The sequence below is a fragment of the Motacilla alba genome, chromosome 14 (genome assembly GCF_015832195.1).
Source record: "Motacilla alba alba isolate MOTALB_02 chromosome 14, Motacilla_alba_V1.0_pri, whole genome shotgun sequence".
Lineage (NCBI taxonomy): Eukaryota > Metazoa > Chordata > Aves > Passeriformes > Motacillidae > Motacilla > Motacilla alba.
In genome coordinates, this window is record NC_052029.1 from 15,358,668 (window position 1) to 15,377,881 (window position 19,214).

The window sequence follows — 19,214 nt, forward strand, 5'->3', positions numbered from 1 at the left end:
AATGCATGAGATTTGCCGTTGTGTGGGCTTTTGTTGGAGTAAATCATTGGAAGTGAGCAAAAAAAAATAAAATTCCAGAGGGCCTGGAGAGCAGGTTGTGTGCCAGGCACTGCTGTGACAGCACCGTGATGGGGATTTTGATGGAGATTTTTGAGCTGACTTTTAAGATTTTTGATTAAAGAACTTATAAAAAAAAAGAAAGGTAAAAAAAAGGGGGGGGGAGCAGGATAGTGGCTCTAGAAGGAGGTTACTCCTCTTCCTGGCAGGTGTTTTCCTCTGATCAAAAGGGTGGAGTGAATTGAGGGGATCTGGGATGTGGTTCTAGAAGGGCGCAGGGAGAGGGCTGTGTGGGCTGGGAAGCAGCCCAGACAGGGTGAAGGGACAGGAGGAGCTGGTGGGGTGGCAGGGAGCAGGAGGGAGCGGGCTGGCAGGTGATGCTCTGAGGCACAGGCCCCGCTGCGGGTGCTCACTGCGTGCTCTGTGTTTGCCTGTGCAGGTGTGCTGCCCCAGCCCATGACAAACGGATCTGCACAGACTCAGGTGAGTGCTCACCTGCCCCGGACAGGCAGCAGCCTCGGGGTTGGGGCGAGCAGGAGGGACCAGGGTCTGTCCCTGCCTCCCTGTGCCAGGTGAGCCTGGATGCTCGAGTCCCCAAGGCTCAATTAGCTCAGCTCTACTGCTGCCTGCTTTTAATTACTGCCCTCTGCGGCTTTAATTTAGGGGTTGATCAAGGCCAGTTTCAGTCCCGTTTAATCCCAGGAGAGAGGAGGAGGAGGTGCAGTGTCCCAGCTGTGGCAGGATGGAGCAGGCTCTGCCTGGGGAGCTCTGCTGGGGTCCCAGGGGCTGCCCTGTGCAGGAATGTGCCCCCAATGGACAGAGGGACAGAACTTGCCTCTGTCCCCTAAAAAGGAAAGAGCCCAGAACTTTCTCCCAGTGATAAGGCAGAAAAATCACTGATAGGACCTTGGGGGCTTCACCTCAAGTTTGGGGACAGCTCATTGGCCATGAGCCCAAAGGTCCCGCCTGGGCCATTGAGTAGAAAAGGACAGAACAAAAAAACCAAATGGCTTTTGTGAGGTGTCTTTACCAGGAGCACAAGCCTGTGGCACCTGTGCTCGGTTTGAGTTTGTTATTTTGCCTTTATTAAACCTTTTTTGTTCCTGCCGCTGTCACATCAGCCTCCTGCTCCTTTCATGCCTCCCAGAGAATGCTGAGCTGTTCTGGGGTGTAACGCTGGGGTGTTGAGAGCTCATCAGATCAGCTCCAAACCCCGGGCCAAACGCTACAGCCCTGTGTGCAGGGTCCCTCAGCAGAGCATCCCCTCCCCATCCCCATCCCAGCCCTGGGCTTTGTTGTGTCTAACTCATCAGCCCAGACTGACGTTTTCCTTTCCTCCAGCTGAACGGAGGATCCACGTCTTCATCTCACAGCGACCTGCAGAGCCCTGGGAAGGAATCCGAGGTAAAAACCCCAGACAAACAAACACCTCCTGTGCCCTCTACACCCTGCTGCGGGTGCAGCCCTGCCCCACAGTGCTGTGTAGGGACGAGGTTTCAGTTTATCTCTCAAGTTTATCACCTGTACCCACCCAGCAGCCAAAACACAGGCCTTCCTCTCGTGCCTTGCACTGTGGGGGCTCGCTGGCAGCTCCTTGGGCAGTTCTTGGATAGTTTGGGAGGTGGGAGGTGCAGGGATGTCTGCAGGATTTGGGATCTGGGGTGTAATTACACTGATGGGCTACAGCGAGGCTGGGAACCCGTGAGGAACACAGCTGTGAGGCTCCAGACCTGCTAGCAGGACAGGGGAAAATTTTTAAAAAGCCAATTTTTTATTTTTTATTTTTAGTTTGGAGCACAGTGAATTATCACAGTGTTTAAAGGAGGGGAGGAGCTGGTTTTGGTGGCAGGCTGGGCTGAAGGGCTTTCTGTGGTGTGGCTCAGCACTGGAAAGGGGCAAAACTTGTTGGGCAAGGTGAAGTGGCAACCAAAAGTCAACAAAAGGCATCGATTTGCATTCTCAGGCGTTAATAATTCAGCAGGGGTTTTTTTCTCTTATAATAAGAAGTGGGGATTTGCTAAGCGCTCAAAAATTTATCTTTGGCACAAGGCTCTGCTATAAATAGAGCAAAGCCTCCATGCAGGTGCCCCGTGGGGTCTCTGCCACGCTGTCCCCTGCCCCCAGGACACTTGGGAGCAGGGATGTGCCAGCCCCAAGCGCTCAGGTGGCCTCTCTGAGCACCCCCAGCCCCAGAGCCTCTCGGGCACCAGCTGTGCCAAGCGCCTGCAACCTGCCAGTTTCCCTGCGAGCCTGAATAATGCATGTCCTGATGCAACACCTGCCCTGGGAGGTGCAGCCCGTGTCCTGTCCTGTGGGGGAGCCTTGTGTTGTCCCCCATGAGCCACCCTTGGGCTGCTGCAGGGTCACTGCTCCACAAGCCCCTGGGGTGGAGGAGTTGGAGAAGGGGCTGTGCTGGAGCCCTCCTGCCACGGAGGCACCCTGGGGCTGTTCAGGGCTGTCCTGGCAAGAAGGCAAAGTCCCTGGGGGCTCAGCTGGGCTCGGTGTGGTTTGGTGCTGTTATCTCAGTGCTGATGGAAGGCCCTGCCCACGGTTATCAGCAGGGGCTGGGCACCCTGTTCCGGAGCTGGGCATGCTGGTGGGGCAGCAGTGCCAGCAGGACAGCCCTGCAAGGCTTCCCTAGAACCAGAGTTACAGGTCATTAAAAATAAGACATATTTCAAATTTTGGAATTTGGCTTGAACTTTTCACTTGACACCTTTCTTTTTATGAAAAGTGTCATTAAGTCATTAAAGATGAACAGTCAAGCTCTGGACCTCACACTGTATGTCCCAAGTGAAAAGTGGTACCTCTTACAACACATTGCACCTTGAGTTAGAAGAAACAGAGAGACTTAAGAACTATGACTGCTGCTCCCATCCACAGCACTGTAACTTGAATGGCAATCTGTCTCACCATCGAGGCACCTGTCAGAGCAAATTTTTTTAACTACATCACTAGCACTCCTTATAACATGAAGTATTTATCCAGTGCTTATCATACTCTGAATTACTGTTCCCTTTTTGTTTCTTTCCTGTTGGTCTGTAATCCCTGCTGTGAGTGTACCCACAGCTGGCACCAGTGCAGCTCCTCCAGTCCTGCTTCTCCACTTCCAGCCGTGCAGCCCCACGGCTCCAGGCAGGAGGAGCACCCCCACAAAATGCAGTGCTGCCATCAGCTCCGTGGGCACAGGGATGCTGCTGCCAGGGAAGCCGTGGGCACGGCACAGGGAAGGGGCTTGGACCTAGAAAAACCTCCCAGAGCGTTTGCTTGCTGTGCAGGCTGGAGGAAATCCTTCCCGGGAGGGGTTGCTGAGCACTGGAGGTGCCCAGGGAGTGGTGGAGTCCCCAGAGGAGCAGCTGGGGGTGGCTCTGGGCTGGTGACAAGGTGGGCATGGTGTTGATGTCCCTGGCGATGGAGAGAGGCGGGGAGGCTGACTCGGTGATCAGAATCTGGTTTTATTGTGGGATGCAAACACTTATTTACTGTTTCAGGGGGACTAGTAGTGTGTACTGCAATGATTAGGTTAAAATCACACGCACAAACTCATGCATAGAGTGACATCTCTTACTTGCAGAGTTTAATGGGATTTTCTTTTTCCTGTTGATTAATCTGTCTGATTAAATCTTCTTGCAGTCTAGGTGTAATTTTCAAAGCTCCGTTTGCTTTTGCCAAGGCATCCTGTTGTCAAATCTCTTACGTTAGCCAGGTCCAAAGTCCATCATCTGTCTTGTGTCCCCCAGCATTCCAACATCTCCCCCTTTCCTTTCGACCAAAAATACTCTTTTAATGGCCTTAATAATTAATCTCTGCACATATTGAAAGGTGTCATGATTAATACGATTATTATCAAAGTTACCAAACCCGACGAGGGGAGACAATGATGCACCTGACTCCACTGATAGCAGAAGGCTAATTAATTACTTTATTATCCTGTATTATTCTGTCCATCTAAACCTGAGCCTGCCAAGCACTCAACCCTGCACACACTGCCCAGAGTCTCGTGGCTGTCCTGCCACACACACACACACACCTGGCCCTGACAGGCCAAGGAAACAAAACCCCTCACTCTGGGTAAACAACCTCCGTGTTGCGTTCTGCTTTGGCACAAACACGGGCACAGTAAATGATAAGACTTGTGTTTTCCTTCTCTGAGGCTCAGAGAACGTGAACCCCAGAAATATTCTGGGGAGGATGTGCCTTGCTTTCCTCTGTGGCACGTGGGGCTCCAGGGACGAGGCACAGCTGGTGATCCTGGTGGGGTCCAGCCTGGGGGATGCCCCGGGGGGCCCCGGTGGGCGCTGCAGCGCTGGCAGCTCTGTCCCTCCCCCAGGACGGTGACACGGACAAGAAGGACCCGTTTGAGGAGAGCGGGCTGAGCCTGAGCCCCACGGCCGCCGAGGCCAAGGAGAAGGTGAGGGCCAAGCGTGTGAAGAAGCGAGCGCCGCAGATGGACTGGAACAAGAAACGGGAGATTTTCAGCAATTTCTGAGCCCCGCTGGCTGCTCCCCTCCCGCCCAGCTCGGACGTTTCTGAGGTGCCTACGCCCTGTCCGTCGGTGTCCACGTGAGATGCTTTGTGCTCTGCTCTTCACTGGTTGCTTTTACGAGGCGTATTTTAAAGCCCTTTTTATTTTTATTTTTTATTATTATTGTTGTTATTATTATTATTATTATTATTGTTACTCACCAGCGATTCTCATAAGAAAAATGTGACCAAAGCTCCTTTTCTTGCTTGCTCTTGAGCCCGGCTCTGGCTGCCATCCCCGTTGCTGTGAGAAAGGACTGGAAGGATTTTAACTCTTGTTTCTTACCTGCAGCATTTAGGCTTCTGTTACTTCTTTTTTTACTTTTTATGTGGGGTCTTTTGGCTTTGTGGGTGTCCCAGACTGAGCCCCGTGGGATGCTCGGTGCCCCTGTGGAAGCATCTCATGGCTCATGGTGGGGGTGCCAGGAACCCCCTCCCCAGCCCCCCGTGCCCAGCATTGGCTGCTCCCACCATGGGAAGATGGACTGTGGCTGGAAATTGTTCGTTGGCTTTGCTATTGAAGCAAAAACATTTGTTTTGTTGGGGTTTTTTTTTGTTTTTTAATGAAGTCCCATGTGTTTCCAGTTAGTTTAGGAACTTCCCCCTGGCCAGCAGCTCCTGCCCAGGCAGTAAAAGCCCATTTTTCACCCCAAGCAGCTCTGCAGAGGGGAGAGGGTGGGGTTTAAAAGCAAACCCCAAACCGACAGCTGTCCCCACCTGCAGCCGTGGATGTGGCAGGAGAAGGAGCAGCAGGGCCAGTCCTGCCCCACGGAGCACGAAGACGAGAACCACGAGATGCCACAAAACCCCTTTGGACGGACCTGGAGGCGGGGACGACCCCACATCTGCTTCCAGCAGGGAGCACAGGGATGCAGCTCTCACTGAGGCTCAGTGCCGGGGCGTGGGGCTGCTCCAGGTCCCCCCTGGGCTGGGTTTGGTGTCCCCAGCCCGGGAGTGTCACCGTGTGAAGGACATCCTCCGGAGCCGTGGGGTGTCCCTGGGGTGCAGGTGTGATGGGGTGGGCAGCACCCCATGCCTCCTCCACAGCCCCACTCTGGGCACTCAGAGTGCATCTTTGAAGCACTACAGATCGAGTCCATCTAAGCTGTTTGTTGCTGCCTCTGGCTGAGTGAGGGAAGGTGACTCAGCTGAGCTGCAGGCTCCCCGGGAGCACAGCTGAGCTACCAGGGCAGAGCTGGGGCTGCCCCGCTCCCTCCCAGGCCCCTGCAGCCATCCCAGCCCTGCTGAGGAAGGGACTGGGAGCACAAAGCCCCTTTTCCCAGCTGAGGGCACACAGCAGCAGCCAGCTGGCCGTGGGTGAGCACGGAGCTGGGGCTGTGCCCTGCCTCACTCCAGCCCCTCAGGGACAGAGCCCTTGGGTGGGCAGCGTGCTAGGGATGTGGGAACGGCTCTGCACGGATTTCCTAAGGGATTTCCCAATTGTGGAGCTGAAAGGTGCCTTATGCCATCCTCTGCTCTCCTCAGCAGCGGGCTGGCACAGCACTGCTGCTTGGCTCCCCTGGGCAGCAGCGGGTGCCTGCGGCCTTGTGCTGCTGGCAGGAGAGCGTGGAGAGCCTCAGGGGTGAAGGAGATGAGTTCTCTTTATGAAAGTTATCTTTTAGGATTGTTGATGGGCTGAACAGGTTGAAAATGATGTCTTTGGAGAGGAGCTGGTGCAGGTGTTTGGCTGTGGGTGACGAGACAGGACGCTGGGGTGATGGGGGATGTGGAGAGGCTGCCTCCCCTCGGGGCCCTGCCATTAACAAGACACCTCTTCCCCATCCCACTTCAAGCTACCTGCTGTCTTTTTGGCCCCCCAAAACGCTGTCTTCTGTGTCTGGGTGGTGTTTGGAAGGAGCCCTTCTTTTCCGCGCTGTCGCGTTGCTTCCCGTGCCCGCGTCGCCAAACCCCGGCAGCGCCCGGGCTGTGCAGGGCAGGGCAGAGCAGCCCCGGGACACTCTGGTGCACATCACACAGCACAGACCTGGTGTCAACGCCCCGTTTCTCACCCCAGACTGCTGGAGTTGAGGGGGGGGGGGGGGGAAGAAAAAAACCTTGTGTAGTGTTGAATGTAGATCAAAAGAAATCAGGTGTGCAAATCCGTGTTGGTGAGATTGCAAATCCTAATCTGTTAGTCCAAGGAAGCTGCTCCTGGTTGAAGCATTACTGCATTCCTGACATCTTGTTGTAGCTCAGTAGTAATTATTCAGTTCCTGTACATTTAACTTGGAAAAGAAAAATCAATAAAGTCTAAGGCTGGCAGCAGCACTGCAGAGCCACCATGTACACTGTAACGTCAGTAATAAACTTGGTTTGCCATGTACCCAGCACTTATCTGCTCCTTCCTCAGCTGCTCGGGGAGCCCAGGGCGGAACTGCAGCCCTCCAGCACATTGTAAACTTTGCTTCCTCTTCAAAGAGGAGCTGGAATTACGCCTTTGAAGCTCCACAATGAAGTCAGCACTGCCCTTTCTTTGAAGAACAAAACGCAGGGGTGGTGCTGTCCCTCTGTCAGCTCCCGGGGACACAGCCTGGCTCCCGTGGCTGCTGGAGCCCTTGTGGCACACACAGTGGCACTGGCTCAGCTCCTGGCCCTGCTGGGCATCACCCAGCCCCTGTCAGAGGGCACTCGTGCAGGCAGTGATTCCTGTGCTGCTGCCTTGGGCAGGCTTCAGCTGCACCTCAGGATCCCAGGAGCACCAAGGCTGGGAAAGATCTCCAGGATCATCCAGTCCAACCTGTGCCCCCTCCCCAGAGCACCGAGTGCCCCATCCAGGCCTTGCCTGGACACCTCCAGGGATGGGAGCTCCACCAGCCCCCTGGACAGCCCCTTCCCGTGTTTGACAGCCTTTCCCATGGAGGAATTCCTGCTGCTGTCCGCCCTGGATGTCCATGGCCCAGCTCTTGTCCTGGCCGTGTGGCAGGGCTGGGCAGGTGCGTGCTGCCTGCCCTCAGCCTGGCAGGGCAGGGCAGGTTGCCATGGTTCAGCCCTGCTGAGGTCACCCACGTTCTCCTCCCCTCAGCCAGCGTCACACAAATGCCAGCAAGCCTCGTGGGTGCAAAAAGCCCTCACCACCTTTATTAAACGAGTATTTACAAGCAGCAGCAGGTCCCCGAGGACAAAGCTTTTCTCTGCAGTGACTCAGAGTGGCACAGCTGGGCCCTGCTCAGCCATTCACCCCGGCTGCAGCCTCCAGCTCTGTCCCAGCAGGATTGCTGCCTCTCAAAGCCCCTTTTTCCTCTGCAGAGCTGAGCCGCTGCCAGTGGCTGTCCCCTGCAGTCACACCGCCAGCCCTGTGCCAGGCCCAGCTGTAGCAGGGCTCAGCCCAAGCAGCTTTGTGGCTCTCCCAAGGCTGGATGATCCCTCAGAGTCTCTTGGCAGCAGGGCAAATGTCTTGGTTGAGGCACTGGCTGCAGCGAGGGTTCACAGGCAGGCAGGTCTGCTGCCCAAAGCCCACCAGGAGCCAGTTTATCTCCTTCCAGAGGTCCCTGCAGTGAGGGGACAAACAGCACCGTTGCCATGCAGCTGCTTGGAAGGGGTGAGGAACAGCCCGTGGGGTTAATGGGATCCCTTTCCCCTTCTGCCTGCTCCTCTGGAGGTGATCCCAGCCCTCCCAAGCTTTCCTGGTCCTGCTGGGCTGGGGGGAGCCATGCCTGTGCTCAGGCACTGCTGTGGAGGTGTCCCTCTGTGCCAGCTGGTGTGTGATGCTGAACATCTACCACCAGTGAAGGCCAAAATCCAGCCCCGGGCTGATGCTGCTGTGGCCACTGGGCTCAGCAAGGCCCTCCGTGGAAAAGCACCTGCCTTGGGTCATGGTAAACCTGGCAAGGCAAAAATCAGGGATCAAGAGCTCCAGTGGTGGTGACGGATCCATCTGACAGCAGAACCAGCACACGGGTGAGATGCTGCTGCTGTGGCTCTGGCAGAGGGGAAACACCTACAGCTACTGCGACCCTGGAAGGAGGAAGGAGCCAAAATGCAATCCCTGAAAGTGCCCCAAGCAGGACTGTGTGCAGACCTGGCTCCTGCAGCCAGCAGGGGCTCAGGGCTCACCTGGGCAGCCACTCCTCCAGTGCCAGCCGAGTCTGCTCGGGGTTCTTGGTCTCCTTCTTCACCCACTTGAGCCTGTTGGAGATCCTGTGCACGTGGGTGTCCACAGCTGGGGAGGGAGAGCCCAGAGTTTAGGTGGGGCAGGCACACCTGAACGGAGAGAGCAGAGCCACAGCTGCCTGGGACAGCCCCCAGGGCAAGGCTCCCCTGGGGCAGCAGGAGCAGCCAGCCGGGACAGGAGCATGGAGCAGGGGAGGCTCACTCCAAGAACAAACATCTTATTCCCAGGCCTGGAGCCAAAAGCATTTGAGGTGGGTGGGTGTCTGTCTGTCTGTCCCCAGGCTCACAGAGTCCAGGCCAGCCTCTCTCCAAGGCTCCCCAGCTCCACGGAGCAGGCACAGGGCCTGGCCCCCGTTCCCTCTGCACGTCCTCATCCTGCGGAGTTTCAGCTGAAGTTACGCAAACTGTGATCTCTGCCCCCGTGGAAAACACATTTCATAATACCCACCAGCAGAGAGGGCTTGGGAGGCTTAAAGCAGTGTTTATAATGTGCTTTGAGCTCAAAAGCTCTGAATGCAAAGTGTATTATTGTTAGATCAGCAGTGATAAACCTGTCTCTGGGGCTAATTGGGCAAAACCCAGGAAATTGCTGTAAACAGGAAGACTAAGCCTTGCCTCCCAAATCAAAACCGAGCACACAATTATTTGGAAAGCACTTGGCTGGTTTGGCTGCCTCTGGACTTCCCTCCCCCACAGCAGGAGAACAACAGACCCCAAGGGCTGCTGGATGCAGGGCAGGGGCCACGGCCTGTCCAGCTGATGGTGACCAGAGGGGCTGCAGGATCCAGCTCCCGCCCACTCGCTCCTCCTGCCTTTCCCAGGGCTCTTCCATCAAGCAGCACATCCTTTTGGAACACTCATCTGTCCCCAGGGGCCCCGGGCCAGGACCTGCAGGTGATGGTCCAGCCCCATCTGGCAGCAGCTCCCCTGGGCTGTGAGTTCCCTTGGGAATTTCTGCTATCAGATTTGGGGAGAAACGGCAGCTGCTCACATCCTGCAGCTCCCTAAGTGGCTGAGGGAAACATTGTCCCCCCACCCTGCAGATACTGAACCAAAGGGATCCTGCCAGGCTGCTGGGGCTGCAGGGCTTCCCCTCTGCCTGGGGAGTGGATTGGGATTTAGGAGAGGGATGGGAAACCACGGCCCGGGTTACCTATCCCAGCCACGCTGTCCCAGGCGATGTGCATGGCCAAATGGGCCATTTTGGGCCCAACTCCTGGCAGCTGCACCAGCTCCTCCACAGTGCTCGGGATGTCCCCCCCGTACTTCTGCTTCAGGATGGCTGTGGTCTGCTTGATGTACTTCACCTTGTTCTGGAAAACCAACGGGAAAGGCACGCAGTCCAAGCTGCCCTCCAACACAGGGAAAACAAGACGCACAGCCCAGAAAAGCAGCCATTCCTGAGTGTGTGTTACAGGTGAGCACACACATGGGAGCTGTGGAGGAGACAGAGCCTTGACTTCTACACGAAATCACAGTGCTGAGAGCTGGGAGCTCCAGCCTCCCTGCACGGCCCTGCAGCCAACAATCCCACCCTGCTGGCAACACAAAGTGCCAAAATTGGGGTAAAATCCAGCTTGTAGCCCGACTCCAGGGGAGAGGGGAGGGCACAGGGGTGTGGTCTTTGCAGGGCAGCCAGGACGAGGGAAGAGATGAGAATCTTGACTCCATGTTTCAGAAGGCTGAGTTATGATATTGTGATATATATTATATTAAAATGCTATATTAGAACTATACTAAAAGAACAGAGAAGGCTGGATAGGAATAGAAAGGAATGAATAACAAAATCGAGACAGTCTGGACAGCTGGACTGTGATTGGCCATTAATTGGAAATAACTACAGGACACTAATCACAGATTCACCTGCTGCATTCCACAGCAGCAGACATCATTGTTTACATTTTGTTCCTGAGGCCTCTCAGCTTCTCAGGAGAAAAACCCTGGCAAAAGGATTTTGATAAAATAAATTTCTGACGCAGGGGCTCCTCCGTGCCCGTGTGGCAGGGCCGCACTCACCCTCCAGAAGCCCACGGGGTAGATGATCTGCCCCAGGCTCTCCTCGTCCATCTGCAGCACGCTGTCCACGGTGAGGCCGCGCCGGCGCAGGCGCAGCATGGCAGCGCTCGTCACCTGGTCCTTGGTCTGGCTGGACAGCATCAGGGCCAGCAGCACCTGGTAGCGCATCACCTGGGGACACGGGGGACACTGAGGCACCCTGGGGGTTCCAGCAGCTCTGCAGCACCCTCGGAGCAGGGTGTGCTCCCACCCTTCAGCCCTATCCGCATCCAGGAGAGTGGCAGGCTGCAACAGGAATAATCCAGAACCTCCCAATTCCACCACACGATGAAGGGAGAAAAGAAACCCCTTCAAGCTCAGCTGTCACTACCTGTGAGAGGGCAGGGAGCAGCTCTGCCTGCTGGGATCTCGCTCCAAAGACATCAGTGCTGAGCCACAAAGAGCTGGACCAAGCTTTTCCTGAGGCTGGCGTTCCCAGGAGGGCCACAGGATGCACAGGCACAAACGCCCAGTGATTTTTCATGCAATGTCTGTTCTCAGCAGCTTTGGAAAATCCCGAGCCTTTCCCACCAGGCTTCAGTAGGAACTGGGTGCTGGCTCCAGTGAGCTCCTCAGGGAGCCAAATCTGAACTACTGGGATGACAGAGACTGGGAGAAGGACAAATCCCAGGAATTCCTCTGCTGCTGCCATGCAGGGTTTAGCCAGGCCGTCACCTCCTGTTTCCCAATTCTTTCTTCCCAGATGTGATTCCATCCCACCAGAGTGAGGAGGATGATGCAACTAACCCAAAATGACCTGGGATAACATGGGACACAATCCTCCCAACAGCTCTCCTACAAAGTTTACAAAACCACAGGTGCACCAGGAAAAATCCCTGCGTGCGTGGAAGCAGGACAATCCCAGGGTACAAAGAAATGGTGTGAGGAGCTGAGGGTTACAACATCCCCTTTTTCTTGGAAGCAACAAGGCAGCTTCCCCAGGGGAGAGAAGCTATTTCCATGTGGTCCCCTGGCCCCACAGCTGCCAACCCACGTGGCTGAGAGCGTGTGATGCTCCCTGGCTCCGGGGTCACAGCTCATCCTCCTCGCCAGGGAGCCAAGCCCAGGGCAGTATCCAGCAGCAAGGCCAGCATTCCCTGTGCCAAGGCTGTCCAGCTGTGTCCTCCAGAGCGCTCCCTCAGAGCCCAGCAGGTCCCACTGCTCCTCTGAGCCTGCCTCCGGATGATCCCCACATTCCCACTCCCCAGGCTCCTGCTGCTCCAAGTCCATGGGTTGGATTAGCTGCTCTCCGAAGTCACTTCCAACCCTATCAACTCTGGGATTCTGTGGTCCCCACATTCCCACTCCAGTGGCTCCCACTGCTCCTCCAAGCCTGCCCCCCACACCCCTCTGCATTCCACAGCCACCTAGCTGGACTCCTTCCCTGGACTCCTACAGAGATTTTTAAGGAAAAAAGGAACATGGCTTCAGCCCTGCCAGCCAGCTCCATAAAGCAGCACTGCCCCTCACATTCATCACATCCTCTGGGACCAATCCCAGCGCACAGTCCCGATCCAGCTGCTGTCCTGGAAACATCCCCAGTGGGACAGATCCAGGGGCAGCAGGAGGATGAGGGAGGCTGTGTTTGCCTGTGCCTGCCGGAGCTGGCAGCAGGATGCTGTCACCTGTGGATGCTGTTCCCTGTGGGAATGCTGTTCCCTGTGGATGCTGTCACCCGTGGATGCTGTTCCCTGTGGGAATGCTGTCACCCGTGGATGCTGTCACTCGTGGATGCTGTTCCCTGTGGGAATGCTGTTACCCGTGGATGCTGTCTCCCATGGATCCTGTTCCCTGTGGGAATGCTGTTCCCTGTGGATGCTGTTACCCATGGATGCTGTCACCCGTGGATGATGTTCCCTGTGGGAATGCTGTTCCCTGTGGATGCTGTCACCCGTGGATGCTGTTCCCTGTGGATGCTGTTACCCATGGGAATGCTGTCACCCATGGACGCTGTTCCCTGTGGGAATGCTGTCACCCGTGGACGCTGTTCCCCATGGGAATGCCATTCCCTGTGGGAATGCTGTTCCCTGTGGGAATGCTGTCACCCGTGGGTGCTGTTATCCATGGATGCTGTCACCTGTGGGAATGCTGTTCCCTGTGGGAATGCCGTTCCCTGTGGGAATGCCGTTCCCTGTGGGAAAGCTGTTCCCTGTGGGAATGCCGTTCCCTGCGGGGATGCTGTCACCCGTGGGTGCTGTTCCCTGTGGGAATGCCGTTCCCTGTGGGAATGCCGTTACCCGTGGATGCTGTCACCCGTGGATGCTGTTCCCTGCGGGAATGCCGTTCCCTGTGGGAAAGCTGTTCCCCGTGGGAATGCCGTTCCCTGCGGGGATGCCGTCACCCGTGGGTGCTGTTCCCTGTGGGAATGCCGTTCCCTGTGGGAATGCCGTTACCCGTGGATGCTGTCACCCGTGGATGCTGTTCCCTGCGGGAATGCCGTTCCCTGTGGGAAAGCTGTTCCCCGTGGGAATGCCGTTCCCTGCGGGGATGCTGTCACCCGTGGGTGCTGTTCCCCGTGGGAATGCCGTTCCCTGCGGGGATGCGTTACCTCCGGAGGAGCGCTGCTGTCGTAGCACCTGTGCACTCCCATCTCATCCACGGGAGCATCCCTGCTGCTCCTCATCTCGCGGATGCGCTGCAGCTGCTCCCGCCAGCGCGGCGGCTCCCAGCGCGCCCGCCGGGGCTCGGCCCCCTCGCCCTGCCCTGCTTCATAGGCGATGGCCAGGCTCTTCCTCCTCCTGCTCTGCCTCGGCACGCCGGCCGTGCCCTGCAGCTGGCTCCCTGCGCGGGATGGCAGAGATTCCAGGCTTCAGGAAAGCTGCCTTCACCCCTCACAGCGTTCGGTGACAGCCCCACATGCCGTCATCCAGCCAGGGGACCCTGAGCAGGGCGAGTTCCCTGCCCTTGATCCCAGCCCAAACACCGAACATGCCCCGGCCCCAAGCAGAGCCAGCACGAGGGCGGAAGAGCCCGAGAGGCAAGTGGCAACAGGTGACAGCAGTGGGGTCACACGTCACACGATGGGGACACGTGTCCCAAACACAGGTGTATCCCCAGCCCAGGACAGCCACATCCCTTGCTCCGAGGAGAACGTGACAAGGACACCCAGCCCCTGTCCCCAGCCAGGCCGGGCCCCTGGTGCAGCTCCCCATGCCCAGCACAGCCCTAATCCCCCCTTCCCGTCCCAGAGATTCCCCCTCTCCCGCATGCCCCATGTCCTCGGTCCCTTCTTCCCGTACCCCAGGAAGCCATGATCCCTCTTCCATACCCTGCATCCCCTGTCCTGTATCCTCATCCTCTAACCTGCACCCCCCTGTCCCTTACCCCATCCCCAGTCCCGTATCCCCAATTCCTCTGTCCCTTACCCCATCCCCTGTCCCGTATCCCCAATTCCTCTGTCCCGTACCCCATCCCCTGTCCCGTATCCCCAATTCCTCTGTCCCTTACCCCATCCCCTGTCCCGTATCCCCAATTCCTCTGTCCCTTACCCCATCCCCTGTCCCGTATCCCCAATTCCTCTGTCCCGTACCCCATCCCCTGTCCCGTATCCCCAATTCCTCTGTCCCGTACCCCATCCCCTGTCCCGTACCCCCATCCGTGCCCCATCCCTGCCCGTACCCCATCCGTGCCCGTGCCCCATCCCCTGTCCCGTACCCCCATCCGTGCCCCATTCCCAGTCCCGTACCCCTTTCCCCTGTCCCGTACCCCATCCGTACCCCATTCCCCTGCCCGTACCCGCGCTGCCCGCGGCCGAGCGCAGCCGCCGCAGCCGGGGCCGGGCCGCGCTCATGGCGGCGCCGCGAACTACCGGGCCCGGGGCGCACCGGGGCCGCCGGAACGGGCGGGGCGAGCGCGGGGCGGGGCCGGCACCGGGCCCCGAGCGCAGCGGGACCGGGCCGGGGGCGGCGGGACCGGGCCGGGCCGGGCCGGGCCGGGCTCGGGGTGAGTGACGGGAGCCGGCACCGGGAGGGGCCGCGCCGCGTCCCGGCCGTGTGTCGGGGGGCTGGGCTGTGACCCCCGCTGCGTGTCCCCGAGCGCTTGTGGCATGTCCGGGCTTGTTCGGGGGTCGCGGGGGACAGTGCGCCGTCGCCCCGGGTGGCTTAGGGCTCGGGGGTCCCCAGGGCGGTGCGCTCCGAGTGTCCCTGGGGACAGAGGGCCGGGGGCTGGCTGTGGCCCCGCGGGTGGTGGGCCGGGGTCCGTGGCGTGTGACACTGGGCAGGGTTCCATGGCGTGTCCCCTGGTGACACTGGGCAGGGGTCCATGGCGTGTCCCCTGGTGACACTGGGCAGGGGTCCATGGCGTGTGACACTGGGCCGGGGTCCATGGTGTGTCCCCTGGTGACACTGGGCCGGGGTCCATAGCGTGTGACACTGGGCTGGGGTCCATGGTGTGTCCCCTGGTGACACTGGGCCGGGGTCCATGGCGTGTGACATTGGGCTGGGGGCTGTGGCACATCCCCTGGTGACTCTGGGCTGGAGCTCATGGTGTGTCCCCTGGTGACACTGCGCAGGAGCCCATGGCTTGTGTCCCCTGGTGACACTGGCCAGAGCCCATGGCATGTCCCCCAGGATGCAGGGACAGGCTGTGTGGACATCCCCGGGAGCAGCAGGGATTGCTGTGCCCAGCTGAACCCCAGCTGCTGTGCCAGGCTGTGGGAAGGCCGTGGGATGTCCATGTGGCTCTGGGGTTGTGCAGGGTCCTGTGCCCAGGGCTAGGGTCCCCAAGGGACAGCGGGTCAGGCAGGGGGAGGCAGTTTCTGGAGGTTGTTGTAATGGCCATCCCTGTTCTTGCCCCATCTTTCTCTTGCCATGGCAGCACTTGGATGTTGCAGCGCTCAGATTTGTGAGTCCTTCCTCACTTCACATCGACAGCACAGCACGGAGTGCTTGGCCTTTGCTTTGGGAACAAGCGTCCAGCTCACACCCTCCAAAAAGTGTGTGCACGTGGACGTGCTGCAAAAATCAGCCTGTGTGCTGGGCTGGGGATTCAGAGCTCCCGGGATATCCCAAAGGCCCCGTGTTCCATGGGGGATGCTGAAGGCAGGAGCAGCACAGGCTCTTTGTGTTTCCTCAGTGTTGGGCTTCTCCCATGTTTGAAAGGGCTCAAGACACCCAAGCTCTTTGGAAAAGCCCCGGTGTGATGCTGTTATTGGGGTTTTCCTGCTGAAATATTCCCCTTGGGTCTCCCTTACCAGAGCCCTGTTCTGTGTTTGCAGGGCCTCAGCGCTGGGCAGCAATGGCAAAGCCTCAGAGCAAGGATTCCGGGCTGAAGGAGAAGTTCAGGAACCTCCTGGGGCTGGGAACATCCCGGGGAAGTTCCAAGTCGTCGGAGGGCAAGCAGACAGAGTTCATCATCACTGCAGAAATACTCAAGGTGTGAGAACTGAGTGGAGTGGAGGTGGGGGTAGTGCCTGGGGTACCTCAGCTGAGGGGATCCTTGCTCCTTTCCTGGCTTTTTTGGCACTCAGTTCCTCTCCATCATTCCCTCTCCTGATCTCTCAGCTTATTCTCTGGGGAACTGGATGTAGAGCTCACCTACTCTGCAGCTCCAGCATTTGAGCTACTCACTCTTTGAATGCGTTGGAGATATTTGTTGGGTTGGGTTACAGGCTATTTCCCTGTCCCCTCGATTTTTTTATAGTCTGAGCTTGATGAAGTTTCTGTGGTGGCAGTTTCCACAAGCTGGGAACTGTTTCTGTTTTATGAAAACCTTACGGTTCTGTGGAAATGAAAAATAAAATAATTAATTCCAGTAATTGGTACCACAAGTCTGTAAGCAGAATAGTTGGCACACGAGGAGGAAAATACAAAAAAAAAAAGGGAGAAGGAGACCAGAATTCCTTCTCCCCTTGGAGAAATGGATAAGTGTTTCTGGTAAGATAAACTGTTAGCTTATTTCTCCATTTCTTTCCAGGAACTGAGCATAGAGTGTGGATTGAGTAACAGGATACGAGCAATCAGTCAAATTTGTGAAGTGGCAAAAACCAAAAAAATTGAAGAGGTGAGTTCCTAAGTGTTCAGTGAGTATTGGAAGGATGGAAATTTAAGCAGCAGCTCTCAAAGTGTCGTAAGGGACTCCTGTTGTTTAGAAAACTTCTTAAAAGGGGTGATCCCAGAGGCTGCTTTGTTCTGTAGAAGGGAATTAGTCTGCCCAACCTTCCAGCTCTGCAGCAGAGGGGATGGAGCTCTTGGGCCTCCTGGAGCATCGTGGAAGGAGAATGCTGAGGGTATTCAGGACAGCTCATGGGAGATGATGTTTAGAGAGGTTTCCTTATCTCCTGGCTTGTTAATAAACATCCCCCAGTTGGTTTGGAACTCATCTTGTAGCTGGGTTCAGGCTTCTGCACAAATATTCCCACTTGCAGTGAGTGTGGAATGAGGGATTGCAGTTCCTGGGGTATAGGGCTGGATTTGGTGTCACCTGGGGTTGGTCTGAGTGTGTGACCAGGTGGGTGAGTGTCCCTCCGAGCAGAGAACTCCGCACGTGGCCCCCCTGGCTCTCGGTCATGCATTGCCATAACTCAGGGTGACCTGCTGGCCGGAGATCCTGGAGGAGCTGAGCTTTGCTGCCTGATGCTTTTGCTTTGGTTTTGGTGTTTGTTCTGCTCCCAGCACGCCGTGGAGGCCGTGTGGAAGGTGGTGGCTGACATGCTGCAGCCGGAGCGTCCCGCCGAGGCCAGGCACGCCGTGCTCCACCTGCTCAAGTCCATCGTCCAGGGACAGGTGACAGCAACCCCACGGGGCAGGGGACACTGACCTAAACTGGGCTTTGTGCAGGGGGAAGTGGGAAAAGCACCGGGGAGCTCTTCTCTACAAACGTTCGTATTTGTAGTTTTTGGTCGTGTCTCATAAATGAGAAGAGGAAACATTTTAGTTTTAAGTCTTGGTTTGACCCCGTAGCAAAACTTTTCATACAACTCATAGAAAGCTGTTCTGGTTTGGGGTAACGCTCTTGAGAAAGAGGAAATACTTTGGGTTAAGTTCAGCATAATTCAGCAGATTTTATGTGGTCTTTGCCCAGACCTTCTAGCCCCAGTTTGCAGCTGGTTTTGATGTTTCAGGTATGCAAGGGGATCTGTGTGAGGCACTTCTAGCCTGGCCAAGTTCAGCACACAAGGAATTCTTCAGATTTCCCAACGTGTTGCACAAACACGGGGCTGATTCAGCCCAAAGCTGTCGTTCTGTGTTCTGAGAAAGCTGGGGTGGGTGCTTATGAAGGGAGTAGGCATTGATTCAACAAAAAGCTAATTTAAAGCACGGAGATTACTGAGGTATACCTTGCTAATGTCCAGGCCATAACCCCTTCCCTTTTTCATTTCAAGGGTGAGAGGCTGGGGATCCTCAGAGCCCACTTTTTTAAGGTTATTAAGGATTATCCCTCCAATGAAGATGTGCACGAGCGGCTGGAAGTGTTCAAGGCTCTGACGGAGAACGGGCGCTACATCACCTACCTGGAGGAGGAGCTGGGTGAGCACTGTCCCAGCCCCTCTTCGGTCTGGGGGGAAGAAATCCAGGCAGTGATAACAGAAAAAGGTAGTGGTGTCATTCCTGGGTAAAAGGTAACAGGGTTTTTTTCCTCCTTTAGCTGATTTTGTGCTGCAGTGGATGGATGTTGGGCTGACTTCTGAGTTCCTCCTGGTTCTGGTGAACCTGGTGAAATTCAATAGCTGCTACCTGGAAGACTACGTAGCTGACATGGTCCAGTAAGTTGGTTTTTTTTAACTCCTACCTGCTTATTCCTGGTAAATCAGAGAGAAAGTTGCAGATCAATATACAGACAACTGGGATATTTTTTGTCCTCATCTGGATCTGTTTCATCCTGGGTGATCTCTGACAAATATTTGATTTTCAGTTCTTGTGGGGTTCAGATCTGGTTCAGTTTAACTAAATGTGCTTCTCCCATTGCCATTCCATGGGGTGGGCCTGTTTGCATTGCTTGGTCTCACAAGGGTCTGTGCTGCTGCATTACCTGAGCTGCATTTAAGGCTCCCTTTGACTTTATAAAAGACATTGCAGAGCTCGGTGTCCCTTGGGCTGTCACCAGCATCGCCCCAGGAAGGGCAGTGAGGAGTTAAATAGCATGGCAATTAACCTGACTGTTCTGGCTCTTTGTAATTTGCCTAAAATCATGTGGAGCAAACAATTCTAATTAAATGTTCTTTCTTAACAGCAAGATCTGCCTCTTGTGCATTCAGACTTCATCATCTATGGACATAGAGGTCAGTGATCTGAGTTTCTTTTAGTGCTGCAGAGCTCTTTGAAGTTCTTTGTAACTTTTACAAACAAAATCAGATCATTAGACTCTGGGTTTATTCTCATCTTTCAAGAGAGCTGATGCAATATTGTGTTATTTGTAAGCCAATAAATCTCATACACCAGTAATTTATTCCAAAGCAAACAGAGCATTAATGAATTTGATAAATGAATCAACAATGCTTTTTTAAAAGGAAAAAAACCCGAAATCTCTTC

At 56.0% G+C, this 19,214-nt stretch overlaps 3 protein-coding genes across 12 annotated transcripts in view; 2 read left to right on the forward strand and 1 right to left on the reverse strand.

The window, feature by feature from the left end:
- The window catches only part of SLC9A3R2 (SLC9A3 regulator 2), a 35,503-nt gene extending 28,599 nt beyond the window's left edge, over positions 1 to 6,904 (forward strand). For 3 of the 4 annotated variants that reach the window (XM_038151096.1, XM_038151097.1, XM_038151098.1), the window contains exons 5-7: positions 497 to 540; positions 1,399 to 1,461; positions 4,388 to 6,902. In XM_038151096.1, coding sequence (XP_038007024.1) covers positions 497 to 540; positions 1,399 to 1,461; positions 4,388 to 4,546 — 266 coding nt within the window. In that variant the 3' untranslated portion in view covers positions 4,547 to 6,902. Of the gene's footprint in view, positions 1 to 496; positions 541 to 1,398; positions 1,462 to 4,387 lie in introns of all 4 variants that reach the window. The other variant, XM_038151099.1, reaches the window with a different exon arrangement.
- Positions 6,905 to 7,630: 726 nt separating this feature from the next.
- NTHL1 (nth like DNA glycosylase 1) lies at positions 7,631 to 14,570 on the reverse strand. Of its 5 annotated transcripts, none has more exons than XM_038151101.1 (6): positions 14,482 to 14,570; positions 13,295 to 13,527; positions 10,708 to 10,878; positions 9,845 to 10,004; positions 8,635 to 8,740; positions 7,631 to 8,069 (listed from the first exon to the last, which is right to left on the reverse strand). In XM_038151101.1, exons 1-6 carry the CDS (start codon positions 14,534 to 14,536, stop codon positions 7,946 to 7,948), a joined length of 849 nt encoding a protein of 282 aa, XP_038007029.1. In that variant the 5' UTR covers positions 14,537 to 14,570; the 3' UTR covers positions 7,631 to 7,945. The 5 variants fall into 5 exon arrangements, 3 of the variants coding, with proteins under 3 accessions (XP_038007029.1, XP_038007030.1, XP_038007028.1); XM_038151102.1 differs by having other exon boundaries at positions 14,463 to 14,568; XR_005258625.1 differs by having other exon boundaries at positions 7,934 to 8,069; positions 8,635 to 8,781.
- Positions 14,571 to 14,621: 51 nt separating this feature from the next.
- Positions 14,622 to 19,214, forward strand: part of TSC2 (TSC complex subunit 2) — a 32,394-nt gene continuing 27,801 nt past the window's right edge. For all 3 annotated transcript variants that reach the window (XR_005258660.1, XR_005258661.1, XM_038151376.1), the window contains exons 1-7: positions 14,622 to 14,688; positions 15,962 to 16,119; positions 16,660 to 16,746; positions 17,358 to 17,468; positions 18,068 to 18,212; positions 18,331 to 18,448; positions 18,916 to 18,964. Coding sequence is in view for 1 of the 3 variants with exons in the window: in XM_038151376.1 (XP_038007304.1) it covers positions 15,982 to 16,119; positions 16,660 to 16,746; positions 17,358 to 17,468; positions 18,068 to 18,212; positions 18,331 to 18,448; positions 18,916 to 18,964 (648 nt within the window). In the remaining 2 variants the exon portion in view is untranslated. The remainder of the gene's footprint in view (positions 14,689 to 15,961; positions 16,120 to 16,659; positions 16,747 to 17,357; positions 17,469 to 18,067; positions 18,213 to 18,330; positions 18,449 to 18,915; positions 18,965 to 19,214) is intronic.

What these genes read in the sequence shown, in the direction of transcription:
- NTHL1 (XM_038151100.1), bottom strand. Translation starts at nt 11,461, where the DNA reads ATGGAATCACATCTGGGAAGAAAGAATTGGGAAACAGGAGGTGACGGC. An exon ending in TGCTCCCTGCCCTCTCACAG is followed by an intron (nt 10,879 to 11,077) that starts GTAGTGACAGCT and finishes CCGTGTCCCCAG; the next exon opens with GTGATGCGCTACCAGGTGCT. An exon ending in CTGGAGGAGTGGCTGCCCAG is followed by an intron (nt 8,070 to 8,634) that starts GTGAGCCCTGAG and finishes CCCTCACTGCAG; the next exon opens with GGACCTCTGGAAGGAGATAA.